The sequence below is a fragment of the Corylus avellana genome, chromosome ca1 (genome assembly GCF_901000735.1).
Source record: "Corylus avellana chromosome ca1, CavTom2PMs-1.0".
NCBI classification, from domain to species: Eukaryota; Viridiplantae; Streptophyta; class Magnoliopsida; order Fagales; family Betulaceae; genus Corylus; species Corylus avellana.
In genome coordinates, this window is record NC_081541.1 from 17,361,658 (window position 1) to 17,378,215 (window position 16,558).

General features: G+C 32.3%; 1 protein-coding gene and 1 pseudogene across 1 annotated transcript; one reads left to right on the forward strand and one right to left on the reverse strand.

The window, feature by feature from the left end:
- Positions 1–13,870, reverse strand: part of LOC132164555 (GTPase-activating protein GYP1-like) — a 20,449-nt pseudogene extending 6,579 nt beyond the window's left edge.
- Positions 13,871–15,168: 1,298 nt separating this feature from the next.
- Positions 15,169–16,558, forward strand: LOC132164652 (MDIS1-interacting receptor like kinase 2-like). The gene is made up of 2 exons (XM_059575227.1): positions 15,169–15,802; positions 16,179–16,558. Exons 1-2 carry the CDS (start codon positions 15,169–15,171, stop codon positions 16,556–16,558), a joined length of 1,014 nt encoding a protein of 337 aa, XP_059431210.1.

Consider the following 16,558-nt stretch of genomic DNA (forward strand, 5'->3'; position numbering starts at 1 on the left):
TAAACATTCGAGATCGAATGGTCAAATTGCAAATCAGGTTAAACTTTTTTTTTTTTGATAAGTGAAACTTTGGGGGGGAGGGGGGTAAAGTATAATTTTCCCTTTTTAATATTTACTTGTTTGCAGTTTTCCATCCCCTTTACTCAGATTATTCCAGCCCCAAACCCAACCTACAAACCAAATCTGCACAGACCTACTTCAAATTTGTTAGTTTCCCCTAAGACAATCACAAAATTCTTAAATTTTTAGTTATAAGTACTGAACTATATCCTGCATCAAAAAGTCATGAAGTCAACATATTTGTATAATGAACTTGAGCACAAGAGACCATGCATGTAGCATGTGTTAGTGCTCTGCCATAATTCTAAAAATACATAGAGATTATATGGAGGCCCTTCATATTATGTATGTATCATGAAATACTAAAATTATAGGCAAGAAACTGAGTTACGATGCTAGAATAAAAAGTGGCAAACAATTCATGGCTACTAATAAGCTTTGTCATTATGTCCCTGCGGACCCTGCCCACTATCTATATTTACACATTTCACATGTCACAGGTCACGAGACCACAGCATTAAACCCCATGGAAATCACCCTAGACCTGAAAACCCATCCTGATCAACCCTACATCTCACATTTTTCATAATTTTGGTGTGAAGAAAAATATGTGCAGTATATATACATGCACAGATAATAAAAAACGGGTTCGTCGTATCTTTGTTATTCACACCTTACGGTCTGAATGTACATTACAAAAATCATGCGACAACATATTTAAAGAACTATAACTACAGTTTGAAGACAGAGCTACTCTAGCAGTCTTATATAACACAGAATCCGACTCAAACCTCCAGAAACCTGAAATTTAATGGCCCCAAGGATACAAAGATGGACCATCATTTGAGACTAAAGCTAGGCACTACATAATTGCACAATGGACAATGACTCAATGATTTAGGAAAAAAATATATATATATATAGAGCCACTTTTCTTTGAACAGTGAACTACTACATAATTGCCCAAACTAGTAATTATTGAACCAAAGTCATTTTATTTAACAACTTCAACAGCCAATGGTTTGCATGTTCTGCAGTAAACAGTACACCTACAAACCAGTACTGCGATTTGTTTGTTTTAAACTATTGGTAGATTCAAGCTGAGCACAACTGGTTACCTATAAGAGTACAGGAAATTTTTATTCCATGGAGGCACCAAAAAGCAAGAACAAAAGGTCAAACAAAGCTTGGGCTATGAGCAGGTCAAATTGAAAGACTCAATCTGTGACTAAAGAAATATGTAGATGTCAAGATCGAATAAATACAGGATCTAACAATATATTTTCTAAACTTATAATATACTGAGGAACTTTAAATTACTTACCCAAAAAATAAAAGGAAATTTAGCTTAATTTTTACCTAAACGTTCAATCCCAATATAATCGGAGAAGTAGCAATGCAGTAACCCAATGCGGAAGCAAGAATTGAATCAGAAAATTATAGATGACTTAATCATTTGATAAAATAATCAAAAAGCAGGTCAAAGCCCCTTTTCCTTTGATTCAGTAAATTTAGTTTGAAAAGACTAGTTAGTGCACTTGTTTCCTCTTTCCCCACGCATGCACATATACATGACACATAAAAGCAACCGGCAACTAACAATAAAGACTAACCACGTATAAGGGATGCGCTCCAAGGATTTCTGAACTTGAAGTTGCTGGAAGAAAGAGACATCAGGTACAGTCCGTGGGCAATCAACAGCAATCTAACAAGAACATCAGCGATTTGTCAAATATTATCCTTAATTTTTTGATACTAATCACTTTTTAAAAAATAATATGACTTTTAAAATCATTATTGAATTAAAATGCAATAATAAGGAAACACGTTTGCAAGTGCCCTTGTGAAGAAGGACATCAAAATCGCAATTCATTGCTTGACGCCAAGAAGCATGCCTAAAAACCACATTTAGGCCCATGAAATGATGTTGTTTTTTAAGAAGCAAGTATGACAACACACAAAAGAGTTGTATTTGGGCGGCCTCGGCGCATAGTTTGTTTGGAACCTTAGGCGCAAATGTTAATTAGGTGCACCAAAATCTCTTAGGCCTCTTCTTTTGAGCTTTTAGAAATGTCCCCTTAAAAAATTTAGGATTAAAAGTATAAAACAATAAAAAATGAGATCAAAAGTGTATATTAATAATGCTCTTAACATAAGTAGATATAAGATATCCCTACTAAAATTTCAACTACGAGTCAATTTCCCACACAACAGATTCTTTTATTTTGTCTTTTGTTTTCTTTTTCTTTTAGTGATCAAATTTAGGTCTTATTGTAGAACACGTGAAAAGTTTCTCTACTGTCTCACATGAAACTAGTTTAATACTCAAACTATCAATTATGCTCCAATTAATGAATGAAAAATGCTAATTTGTAAACTTTTTTTTTTCCTACAAGGCATGGTTCATTATATGTATATCTTAAACTGTTTACTTGTTGTTATGGTCATTTAAAAAATTGTTAATATTCAAAAGAGAAAATAAAAATTATTTTTGAATATATAAATAATTCATTTTGGCATCAATAAATTTAAGTTCTATTTTCAGGGTTTTATTTAGCGGAAGGCCCTTCGTAAAGTGTAAAACACAGAAGAACATAAAAAATAAAAAATAAAAAAACTAACCGACCAGAAAAGAAAGACCATGGGGCAGCTATCCTGATCCACGCATGTAACTTATAATACCAATTGAAGAGGACAACCTCGTAAGAGCAATAGAAAGGAGCGCTAATTCAGTTTCCATTGAAGTTCTATATATATTCATATTTTTTTCATCTTATCCTATAAATTAATTATTAAATTTATGAACTTATGTGGCCCTTACATAAGTAAATAGTGAACCCCACAAATCTAATACTTGATTTATTGAATTTGTAAGAAAATATAAAACAAAATATGAACAAATTATTGATACTAATCACTCATATCTTAATAATAATAATAATAATAATACTCTTTCTTTTGCGGTACCAAACCCATAATTAATCCCACAGCATTTTGGGCTTTTTGTTGGCCTAAATGGATGGCCCATTAATAGGAAACACTAACATAATGCAACACATAGCATTGAGGAGGGCGAAGACGAATGTTACAATCAAAATTTTATTTTATTATATTTAATTGTATATGAAATATATCCTTATTTAAAATGATGAGGCAAATAGTCATCATGTGATAATATATATATTATTAAATTCGTAAAATTTAATAGACATAATCATTTTTTTAATTAGGAAAAAAAAAAATACTCCTTATCCATTTAATTCATAAAGGTCAAGGCTGAAAATCACACGTGGGCCTTATTAAATTATAATGATTTTAATTTTTAAGAAACACCTGACAGCACATGCATAAAAGTTGTATTTGGGTCCCGGCCCATATTTTGTTTGGAACCCCAAATGCAAATGTTAATCAAGTCACTATAGTTGGAATAAATAATAAATAATTAGTCACTATATTTGGCCTAAATTACAGATTGCTTGATGTTGTATTAAAGTAAAATCAAAGGTAGTGTTCTTGAGATATTCCAAAACAAAGCCCCTCAATGTTCAAAAAGTACTAAAGTAGCCCATTAAACTACCAAATTGATTTTACTTTAATATGACATGAAACAATTTATAATTTATGCCAACTATAATGACTAATTATTTATTTATTCCATTTTTTTTTTTTTTTTTTTTGTATTTATTCGTCCATTGGTTTTTTTAAAAAAAATAAAAAAATAAAAATAAATAAAAATAAAAAATTGTTTTGTTTTTTTTACAATTATTTTATTATTTTATTTGTTAAAAGAATATGGGTATTATAGGAATATAAAAAAATAAGTGGCCTTTTTGATACATTTTGGAAGTTTTGGGGCTACTTTAGTACTTTTTGAACATTGAGGGGCTATATTGTAAACGGCCAGTAGTTTTGGAGACTTTTTTATATTTTTTCCAATCATATATTTGCAACTAATGAACATAATTAAATTAATTTCCCAACGAAATTGCATGGGTAATTGTCGCATTATGAAACCACTTGCATTAAGAAGCCCTAGGTATCCCAATTTTATCTTAATTGACAATAAACTCTTATGAGTTTACTGTATAAATAAGAATCGCATTTCACTTGATGAGATTAGTCATTTTAAGATGAAAATTTTATTCTACAGATTTTAAGGTATACATAATGTCGATGAATATGTTGTCACGTCATTTAAATATTTTAAACTACGTACGTAGCATTATGTAAACCATTAGATACAATAAAATAAAATTCTAACAATAAAATGGCTTTGCCTAACCATAAATGGTTTCCTTCCCTTTCAAATGAACGGCAGAAGATTCAATTGCACGTACAAGGGAAGCTTGTCCACCAAAGCATTTTTAGGACTAACACTATTAATGCATGATATAGGCCTGTCGTGGCATAATAAGAACCTCTCCCCATTCACTTGATGGTGATGATATTTCATGGTCAAAATATATTTGTATATTATTACATTAATGCTATAGATGATGTCATATAATAAATATATTAGCACCAGAGACAAACCTACCCTTTATGTGGGGGCGGGAGGGATGGCATTTGAAAATCCTCATAAAAATATTATTTCTTATATTATGGCCCCGGCGAATGGCAATGATGAATCACAATTTCATCTCAACTTTTCTTTTTTGGTTCCATTGATGTACTAAACGATGCAGCTAAGCACACCCATATACAACAAACACCCTAAACAGACAAAATTTGATCTAATGATTTTATACACAAATGCTCATTTTCCTGGTAGGTTGACCAAAGATCAAAAGTCCCAAACTTGTAGTTTAAAAAAGAAAAAAAGGTTCTTACTTAAATATTTGTAGGTCGCACTAGGTTATTCTCCCAGATTAAGATAGTAGTAGTGAAATTAATTAGTGTGGGAGGAAGTTAAGAGGCTGGTAGTACAGTACTGACAACTAGGCATGCATTTTTCAGCCTAGCTATAAGTACTAATTAAAATGCAACACCTTTAATTTTTTAGATGGATAAATTTCTTCCAATTGAGATTGTAATTAAAAAAAAAAAAAAAAAAAAAATCTATGAAATTCATATTTGTCTCTAAACTAGTATTTTTAAAAATTCATTTGAGAATCATATCAATCATATGCTTTACATAACCCACGTGCACACACACATAGAGAAACTATATACGTACGTCTATGATGTATTTTTTTATTTACATAGTTCGGGCCTCCCAAGATAAAATTGTGTATAGACTTGTGATATTGATTTTGGGCTGAACTCCGTGGGCATCATCACATACCGTTGTTTGAGTGAAATTGTCCCTCCTTCTCATTGGTGGGTTGTGGCGGAACATGTGATGAAGCTTGTAAGACCATTCAGCTTCACATATGTCTCCAGTAAAAGGCTTGCTATTTCAATTCTAAAATCTAATTGACCCAGCTTAATTTGCCACTTTCATTCTCTGAAGGATCAATGTTAAGAATCTTGTATAATATGGAAAAGAAAAATAAGACATGATTTGGATTAACATTAATAACATGATTTGGATTAAAATAAGACAGAAAAACTCTCAATTTAATTACTAGTCATCAACATAATATTCAACGTCAACACAAACTAATTGGTCTGCCCGCCCAGTACTCCACTCCCAGTACACCAAGACTAATTTGTCATCCAATTGCGAAATGTTCACTTTCAAATTCAAGGAATTTCGTGGAAATGTAATGTGAGCGTGGTTGTTCCATTCATTTCAAACTCATTTGGAAGAGATTGAGAGAATTGATAAAAAAAAAAAAAAGAAGTTAATTTCGAATAAAAAAACTTTCTTCTGCAAATACAAGAATGACGTATATATGCATGCTACTCTTCATTCTAACTCACAAAAAATTAGTCCACACGTCTGCCCCCTCTTTCTCTTTCTTATTTTTATTTTCTTTATTCTGCCTTGTCTTTATTTTTCTATTTGATTATCTTTTCTTTCATCCAGACATGCCTGGCTTGAGAAACTTCAACAGTTTACTAGTCATGAACATAACATTTAACTTCAACCCAAAATAATTGGTCTGTCCCGGTCCACACACCTGGGATAGACCAATCTTTCATATATATTGAAGTTTCAACCTTCACTCCTAATCCACACCCCTGTCCCCTCAATCTTTCATATTAAAGTTTCGCGAGTCATGAACATAACAACTAGAGAAGTACGACACATCTCAAATTTTCTTCTCAAAAGTTGGTTCCCAAATGATGTGTCACAATCTCATGAGATTTATTATTTTGAGAAATGTGTCATCAACTCATGGGAGGATGACATATAATTTGGAAATCAATTTTTGGAACAAAAATTTGGAATGTTTAGCATTTCTCTAACAATCAACTCGTTTGCCATTACCATTATTACATGGCTAAAGAGATAAGGCATTAGCTAGGCGAATAATTATGAGAATTTTTTTATTAGTATTTTGTATTATATTATCTTATTACCATAATACTAACAGCTAACTGCTATTTAAGCAAACCTGGCAATATAAGTCATTGGCTCAGCATTTCATCTCAATGAATTTTCCACTCTACAATTTGGCAACCCAAAACACCAAAGAATTTCAAAAGTGGAAGAAAATAACTACTTATGTTCACGACTTGAAAAATAAGTTATTATGAAACCAGTTTATGTAATGCTTAAACAATAATTTATTACATTCAATTATTAAACGTGGGTTTTTCGCAATTCTGAAATGTGTTGAAGGTATAATTTGCCATGTACAACTAATGTATTTTCCAATATTTGTGTCAGCAAGGTTACCTTGTAATTTACTGATTCATAAACGGTAATTTTCTGTAAGTTTAATTCGAATTCGAATTATTTGGGGCCCTTCCCTTACTGGCTTCTTTATAATGTCTAAGTGATTTGCATGTATATCAATAGCAATTGGAATGGAAACAAAAAGAAGCTAGAGTCATATCTAATACCCAAGTGGACATCAAGCCAACAAAAGAAGCTCAATTTTTAAGCAACAACTAAGGCTAGCATTGAGAGTTGCAGATAAGAAATGGTACGTCCTCTGTTCGCACACTATAGAACAGGGGAGAACAGAGGGTTCTCTACTGTGTAGACAATTCTCATTATAGTTCAAATCTTTGCTAACTAGCTTGAGGAATATAATTATTGGATAAAATAGCATTATATACTACGTACTTAAGGCCTTGGATTTTCCTCAAAATTTTCAATAAGAGATTAATGAATCTTCATTTTAATGAATTTTTGTAAAGACATAAAAAGGACTCCAACCCAAATATTTTTAGCGAATGTTGGACATGAAAATTTGCTCGACTTTGAAAGAGGGAGGATAAAGCAGTAGACAAGTTTGAAAGAGTTGTATGGACATGAAAATTTCATCAACTTTGTGTTTATTTTCTTTATTCTGTCTTGTCTTTATTTTTCTATTTGATTATCTTTTCTTTCATCCGGGCGTCCCTGCCTTGAGAAAGTTCAACAGCTTACTAGTCATGAATATGACATTCAACATCAACATAAAATAATTGGTCTATCCCAGTCCACTCGCCTGGGACAGACCAATCTTTCACATGGAAGTTTCAACCTTCATTCCCAGTCCACACGCGTGACCCACAATCTTTCTTATTGAAGTTTGGCGAGTCATGAACATGCCAATCAACTCTTTTGCCATTACCTTTATTACATGGCTAAAGAGATAAGGCATTAGCTAGGCTAATAATTATGAGAATTTTTTCATTAGTACTTTGTATTTTATTATCTCTTATTACCATAACACTAACAGTTAACTGCTATATATTTAAGCAAACCTGACAATACAACTTATTTGCTCAACATTCCACTTTACAATTTGTCAACCTACTAAACTACAAAACACCAAAGAGTTCCAAAGGTGGAAGAAAATAACTACTTATGTTCATGACTTGAAAAATAAATTATTATGAAAGTGGTTTATGTAATGCTTAAACAACAATTTATAACCTTCAATTATTAAACGTGGGTTGTTGTTCACAATTCTGAAATGTGTTGTCTCAGTCAATATGTTGTCATGGCATTTAAATATTTTAAATTAGAGAGAGCACAAAGACCTAATCCTTGTTTGATCTCCAATGAGTTCTCCAAAAAAAGAAAAGAAGTTTGATGATTTTAGTGTATTTAAGAAGTGATTTCTCAACAATTAAATGCATTATTTAACTAATTTAGGGTTTGGAACGAATTGTGGTTCTAAGGTTGCTATATTGTGTGTATTGTAAGATTAACTAGGAACTTTTTGCATTTCTTTAATGCCCAAATTGTAAAATTTGCTCTTAGCAACGACTATCACCATATATCAGAATTCTAAAAGAGTCCTACTTGGAAAACGATAATTTTCAGTAAGTTTGATTCGAATTTGAATTATTGGGCAAGCAACAACTTGCTTAACCCATAACAACCATTTTGAGAGTGAAAAATTGTCTTAAAGAATCATATTAATTTTCTCTTGATGGTCCCCAAGAGGTAGCTCAATCGGCTAGAAACTACGTCTCATAAAACGGAGGTCACTAGTTCGAATCCCCCTTCCCCCTCTTGTGTGGACATGTCAAAAAAAAAAAAAAATTCTCTTGATGTTTGAAGAATTGTGCATTAAAGGATATATATCCATCTCTTCGCTAATTAATTAACCTAATTAAAGGCATTCGATTGGTGGTTCCTACCTTAAGTGGAGTAATATCAAGTATCAATTTCCTTTTATGATTGCTATAATCGTGATTCGTGCATCAACCATCACCCTCACAGTTTCGATCTTATGATCATGTGCTCAAGGAAAAGGGATGATAATTGGAATTAAATAATTGGGACGATTTCTATCTCATGGGATTGGAAATTATGAGGACTCTTTTTGCTGAAGTAATATGACATTCAATTTTCGGGAAACTTTACTTAATTCACATTAACATTTATCTCTTTTGCAATCCTTCCTCAAAGTTAAAAAAAAGTTAAAAAAAAAAAAAAAAAACTTTTAGTTTAGTGTATTAATTAAATTTTAAAAAAATTTACAATCTCACCCCTCCTCAAAGTTAAAAAAACTCTTAAAAAAAATTTTTGACGTGCCAATTTTGACACGTCAGAAAATTCTGACGTGTTAACTCTAACACGTCAGGAAATTCTGACGTGTTAAATCTAACACGTCAGAAATTTTCCGTTCTGACACCCACAATCTTAACGTCTGAAACACGTCAAAATTACCTCGTCAGGAGAATTTGCTGACGTGTCAGACCACCTGACACGTTAGAAAACTTATGTCAATAAAAAATCCTTTTTTTGTAGTGTGTCATTGAGGTGGGGTGTTACATGCCCCCTCTTTATCTTTCTTATTTTTATTTTCTTTACTCTGCCTTGTCTTTATTTTTCTATTTGATTATCTTTTCTTTCATCCGGGCATGCCTGGCTTGAAAACTTTAACAGCTTACTAGTCATGAACATGACATTCAACATCAACCCAAAATAACTGGTCTGTCCCGGTCCACACGCTTGGGACAGACCAATCTTTCATATATATTGAAGTTTCAACCTTCACTCCTAGTCTACACGCCTATCCCCTCAATCTTTCATATTGAAGTTTCGCGAGTCATGAACATAACAATTAGAGAAGTGCTACACATCTCAAATTTTCTTCTCAAAAGTTGGTTCCCAAATAATGTGTCACAATCTCATGAAATTTATTATTTTAGAAAATGTGTCATCAGCTCATGGGATGATGAAATTTCATTTGAAAACCAACTTTTGAAACAAAAATTTGGAATGTTTAGCATTTTTCTAACAATCGACTCTTTTGCCATTACCTTTATCACGTGGCTAAAGAGAGAAGGCATTAGGCTAATAATTATGAGAATTTTTTTATTAGTATTTTGTATTTTATTATCTTATTACCATAACACTAACAGTTAACTGTTATTTAAGCAAACCTAATAATACAAGTCATTTGCTCAGCATCTCATCTCAGTGAATTTTCCACTTTACAATTTGGCAACCTGCTAAACTACAAAACACAAAAGATCTAGAGTTCCAAAGGTGGAAGAAAATAACTGCATATGTTAACAAATTTAAAAATAAGTTATTATGAATCCGGTTTATGTAATGCTTAAACAACAATTTATAACCCTCAATTATTATACGTGGGTTGTTCAAAATTCTGAAATATATATATAAAAATATATAATTAACTTTTATCATAGGTTTCTTTTGTATGGTTTATTCCAACCTTTAACCCCTTTTTGTTTTGTTTTTGTTTTTGTTTTTTTTTTTTTTTTTCGAAATCCTATAGTTTCAAAAAATAAATAAATAAACCCCTCTTCTTTACTGATTAGGTATGAAAAGTTAAGGGTAGTCTAATTACCTAAAAATTTGGAATGTTGTCATGGCATTTAAATATTTTAAATTAGAGAGAGCACAAAGACCTAAGCATTGTTTGATCTCCAACGAGTTCTCGAAAAAAAGAAAAGAAATTGGATGATTTTAGTGTATTTAAGAAGTGATTTCTCAACCATTAAATTCATTACTTAACTAATTTATTGTGTGTATTGTAAGATTGACTAGGAACTTTTTGCATTTCTTTGATGACCAAATTGACATGGGTGTTGAACATACACACCCAAATTAAAGTGGTATCTTGATCATTCATTTTAAAAATTTTGTGTATGTGGGGTTGGAATTTATGGTTTTCTTTTCGATTATTGCAGAAGACAGAGAAACTGAGTTGGCAGATTTCAAAGCACGTACGTGGTTTGACTACTACTTTTTCTCATGAATCCCATGTGCGACCCAAAAGTATGTTCCACCACAATTAATCTCGATGAAATTGAATTTTATTTTAGTGTTATTGATAGCTTTTAATTTTCACGTACAGCATCTTTCTTTGAGAAACGGAATTGGAAGGTGAAATAAGGAGGTGAAAGCATCAATATGAGAAGCTTGCCTTGGAAAAGAGTTGTGACGTATCTGCATATATTGCTGGGAGAGAAGAAATTCTTGGGGAAATTGGAATCTGTATATATAAAATTATGGAAAATGATTACACCGGTAAATAATTCTCAAGTTGCAAAAGCAAATGAGACGATAGTGATATTGTGATGTAGAATGGAGAAAGAATATTAGTTTAGACTTTAAATTTAGTATTATTTTGTAATTGTTTTTAATATTTAATTTATGTAGTGAGACTCTATCTTCCTGGTGAAACACTAATTTATCCAATTGGTGAGACATCAATCTTTTATCTTTATTTTGTTCTTTCATTTGTGTTGTATCAACTCTTCAGATATGTCTCCAATGAAAGGCTTGCTGTTTCAAGAAGACCCATCATGCTCACACGATTTGAGGATGGCAATTCAAGTCTAAAATCTAATTGACCCACCCTTGCCACTTTCATTCTCAGAAGGATCAATATTGTTAAGAATCTTCTATCTATAATATGGAAAATAAAAATAAGACATGATTTGGTTTAACATTAATAACTTGTAAAATTTGCTCTTGGCAAAAGACTATCACCATATATCAGAATTCTAAAAGAGTCCCACTTGGAAAACGGTAATTTTCAGTAAGTTTGATTCGAATTTGAATTATTGGGCAAGCAACAACCTGCTTAACCCAAAACAACCATTTTGAGAGTGAAAAATTGTCTTAAAGAATCATATCAATTTTCTCTTGATGTTTGAAGAATTGTGCATTAAAGGATATATATCCATCTCTTCGATAATTAATTAACCTAATTAAACGCATTCAATCGGTGGTTCCTACCTTAAGTAGAGTAATATCAAGAATCATTTTCCCTTTACGATTGCTATAATCGTGCATCAACCATTATCCTCACAGTTTCGATCTTATGATCATGTGCTCAAGGAAAAGGGATGATAATTGGAATTAAATAATTGGGATGATTTCTATCTCATGGGATTGGAAATTATATATGAGGACTCTTTTTGCTCAAGTAATATGACATTCAATTTTCGGGAAACTTTACTTAATTCACATTAACATTTTTCCCTTTTGCAATCCTTCCTCAAAGTTAAAAAAAAAATAATAATAATAAAAAATAAATAAAAACTTTTAGTTTAGTGTATTAAATTTTAAAAAATTTACAATCTCACCCCTCCTCATAGTTAAAAAAAAAAACTCTTAAATGTATTGAACTTATTCATATAAAAATAAAATAAAATAAAGGAAAAATTTCACAAAATTTCACTGAACTTCTACGCGTTTTGACATTACCCTCCATTAAAATTTTCCATTAGATCTTTTAAAAATTCTCAAAATATCATTATTTTTTATTATAAAAAAATAAATAATTAATTACAAAAATTCAAGCATTCGCCGGCCAGGATATATAAAATTGCATTATATACTGCATGCCGCGATTTTCAAGCCTTATATATATACTGCATTATTCGCCGGCCAGGATATAAAAAAATTGCATTAAAAAATTCAAGCATTCGCCGGCCTAGGCCTGGATTTTCCTCAAAATATTCAATATATATGAGACACAAGCATATATAGAAAGGTGTGAATTTAATTAAAGTCTTTGTTTTACTATAAAAGTGTCCCTCCTCCAACTCATCAAATCTCATTCTCAAAAGAGAGAGAACACAACACGTCAACACTCTTAATTTTGATCTTTGTATTAAAAATGAAGGAGCCCTAACTACTCCCTAAAAGTAGCTAGAAAGAAAGTGCAGTTTGTTTATGATTACTGGTGGTTATTAATTATGACACCAACGTACAGAAATCATATATATATTTGCATCTAATTAAGTAAAATAATTAGATTAAATTCCTAATTAATGATATTGCTTGGGTAATTGTTGCATGCATTATGAACCCACTAATTGTATTAAGAAGCCTCAATTTACTTAGACGTTGGAGATTGTCATCCAATTAATCTACCGACAACGACAATTAATGGTGAAATGTTGAGTACGTTTGAAATTAAAGGAAATTATTTGGAAGATGATTTTTGTGAAAATCTAAGGCCCCTCATTAAAGCTAGTGATCATGAACATATATATATATAGCAATCAATCATATATCTACTTTAATATATTTCGAACACGTACGGCAATGTTCTAATTACTTGAATGCCGTTGATGATGTGGGCCTGTGTTGGTAATTACGCTCACATCAAGTACTATTGAATGATCGGATCATGGCCATTCAATTTCAGTATCTATAATCACCCATGGAAGCTGTGAGTGAATAAGCATTAATTTATGCTCTTTTCGATCTGTTGAAATTAAAGACCAATGTAAAGACTTTAGTTTTCTCTCTCTAATTCATGCAGATGAGAATTGTCAAATTAGATACTATAGAACACGGTAGAATTGTCATCCACTCCCGGTCCATACCTCTGCATGCCATGTCGACCCTCCTTTATATTAAAAGAGAAAGAATTAAGACATCTAGCTGTAATTTCTAGTAAAAAACATTCAACATCAACACTAAATAATTCACTCCCATTAATATTCCCTCTTTATCTTTCTTATTAAACTTCAGAAAATCCTCATCATATCATTCATACACTTGTAAACAAACATGGCACCCTCCCTTCCCATTTCCATGGTCCTCATTGCATGGTCTACCTCTATCTTTTTCTGTGGAACCTATTTGGATTCTGCAACTCCATTTGTGGGAGCATCTGAAACCATCAACGCTACATCCAGGAGAAGCAAAGGCTCTGCTGAAGAGTGGGTGGTGGAAAAGCGCCAACACCAACAATGTCTCAAGTTGTTGAAAGTGGCCTGGTATTACTTGCAATGCTGGTAGAAGCATCACAGAGATTGTCATCCATTTTGGTGGTTTCTATTTGGGAGAGATGTCAAAACTCAACCTCTCTTCCTTCCCAAATTTAGTCCGCCTTGATCTCCATGAAACTGGACTTCAGGGGAGTATCCCAATTGAGATAGGTACTCTATCGAAACTCACCTACCTTGATCTGTCCTATAATAATCTGACAGGTGAGTTGCATTTTTCACTTACAAACCTCACCCAATTAGTGAATTTTTAATGTTTCTGATAATCAAATCACTGGATCAATCCCTACCTCTGTTTCGCTTTTAATCCATCTCACCCATTTTGTTTTGTTTGACAATCGAACCAAAGGTTTCATACCGTTAGAGATAGGAACGTTGAGGAATTTGGTCATGTTAAGCCTAAGCCGTAACATGCTCACTGGTCCAATCCCTTCCACTTTGGGTAATTTAACTAATTTGGAAGAGCTATATCTTTCTTCCAATCAAATCAATGGTTCCTTTCCCTGGGAAATAGGAAACTTGAAGAATTTGATTTCCTTGTCCCTCAGGAATAACAGCCTCAATGGTCAAATCCCATCAACTATAGGTCACTTAACCAATTTGGAAGATTTGTATCTTTATTCCAATCAAATAAATGGTTCCATTCCCCGAGAAATAGGAAACTTGAAGAATTTGATTCTCTTGCTCCTCATGAATAATAGCCCCAATGGTCAAATCCCTTCAACTATAGGTCATTTGATTAATTTGTCATATTTGGGTCTTGATTCCAGTCAAATAAATGGTTCCATTCCCCGAGAAATAGGAAACTTGAAGAATTTGATTTACTTGTTCATCAGGAATAATAGCGTCAATGGTCAAATCCATTCAGCTATAGGGAACTTGAAGAGTTTGTCCTATCTGTATCTTGAACATAACAATCTAATTAGTCATATCCCCACTCAAATCGGCAACCTTCATTCATTGAATTCTCTTAACCTTAGTCAAAACTTTATTAGTGGAGAACCACCTGTTGAACTTGGGATTGTTGACAATTTATATATCTTGGATATCAGCTACAATAATCTTACCGGCAATGTTCCCAATAGTTACGTTTCTATTAAAAGAGTCAACTTGTTATACAATTCTTTGACAGGTCCGATTCCAAAATATTTTGATTAGTACCATACACCCGACACATTAATTGGCAACAAATATTTGTGCTGTGACATCATGGGTTTCCCTCCTTGTGCTCCAACTAGTAAGAAATCAATTGTAACAAAAGTGAAAATTTTCGTTACGATCGCCATTTCCCTTGGATTCTTAGTTCTTGGGGGCTTTCTCCTATGTCAATGCATGGTCAAGGAAACCCAATTTGAGTCAACAGAAACAAAGAAAGGAAATTTGTTCTCGATATGGAATTTTGATGGACATATTGCATATGAAGACATCATTGAAGCAACCGAAGATTTTGATCTAAAATATTGTATTGGAACTGGTGGTTACGGTAGCGTTTACAAAGTAAAATTACCTAGTGGAAAAGTGATTGCCTTGAAGAAACTTCATCGGCTGGAGGCTAAGAACCCAACTTTTGATATGAGTTTTAGAAATGAGGTAAAAGTGTTAACAGAGATTCGTTATCGAAACATCATAAAACTTCATGGATTTTGTTTGCATAAGCGATGCATGTTTTTGGTTTACGAGTACATGGAAAGGGGAAGCCTATTTTGTATCCTAAATAGCGATGTTGAAGCTATGGAATTGGATTGGAGCAAGAGAGTAAACATCATCAAAGTTACTGCCCATGCTTTATCTTACATGCATCATGAATGCATTCCAGCAATTGTTCATCGAGATATAACAAGCAACAATATTCTATTGAACAATAAACTAGAGGCTTTTCTCTTTGACTTTGGCACAACTAAGCTTCTTGATTCTGACTCATCCAATCAAACGTTGGTTGTCGGCACTTATGATTACGTTGCCCCAGGTGAGCTAATATCTTTTTAACGATAAGTTATATCTTTATATATAGATTTATTCATGAAGTGTTGCCTATTGTTCTAAAAGGTATAATTAGCCATGTACAACAAATGTATTGCTCAATATTTGTGCCAGTAGGGTTACCTTGTAATTTACTGATTCATGCATGATCACATCACAAACAACGACTTTCACTATAGAATGCAATAATAAGTTTTGAACAACTTCTTTGCGTTCAAAATATACAAAAGAAAAGAAAAAAAAAATGAAAAAAATGAAAAAAAAAAAAAAAAAAAAAAGAACAAAATTAAAAGAAACTCTTTTTGTTTTTAATTTTTCTTGTTTTCTTATAATTTTATTTTTCTTGTTTTATATATGTGTAGAGTTGGCCTATACCATGAAAGTTACTGAAAAGTGTGATGTTTGTAGTTTTGGAGTTGTGGCACTTGAAGTATTAATGGGAAAACATCTAACAAAATTTATGACTTCATTATCCTCAACTTCTTCTCAGAATATGATGTTACATGAAATATTAGACCAACATTTACCACCTCCCAATCATCTGATTGCACAAGATATTTTCCTCATTGCTACAATAGCATTTGCATGCATACACACCAAACCAAAGTCTCGGCCTACAATGCAATGCGTGACTCAAGAATTTCTTTCTCCAAAGAAATCAGCCAAGTCTTTACATGCAGTTTCACTAAGGCAGCTAAGAAATGCATATGGTTGCATGCATGAGGGAATAAAACTCAATTAA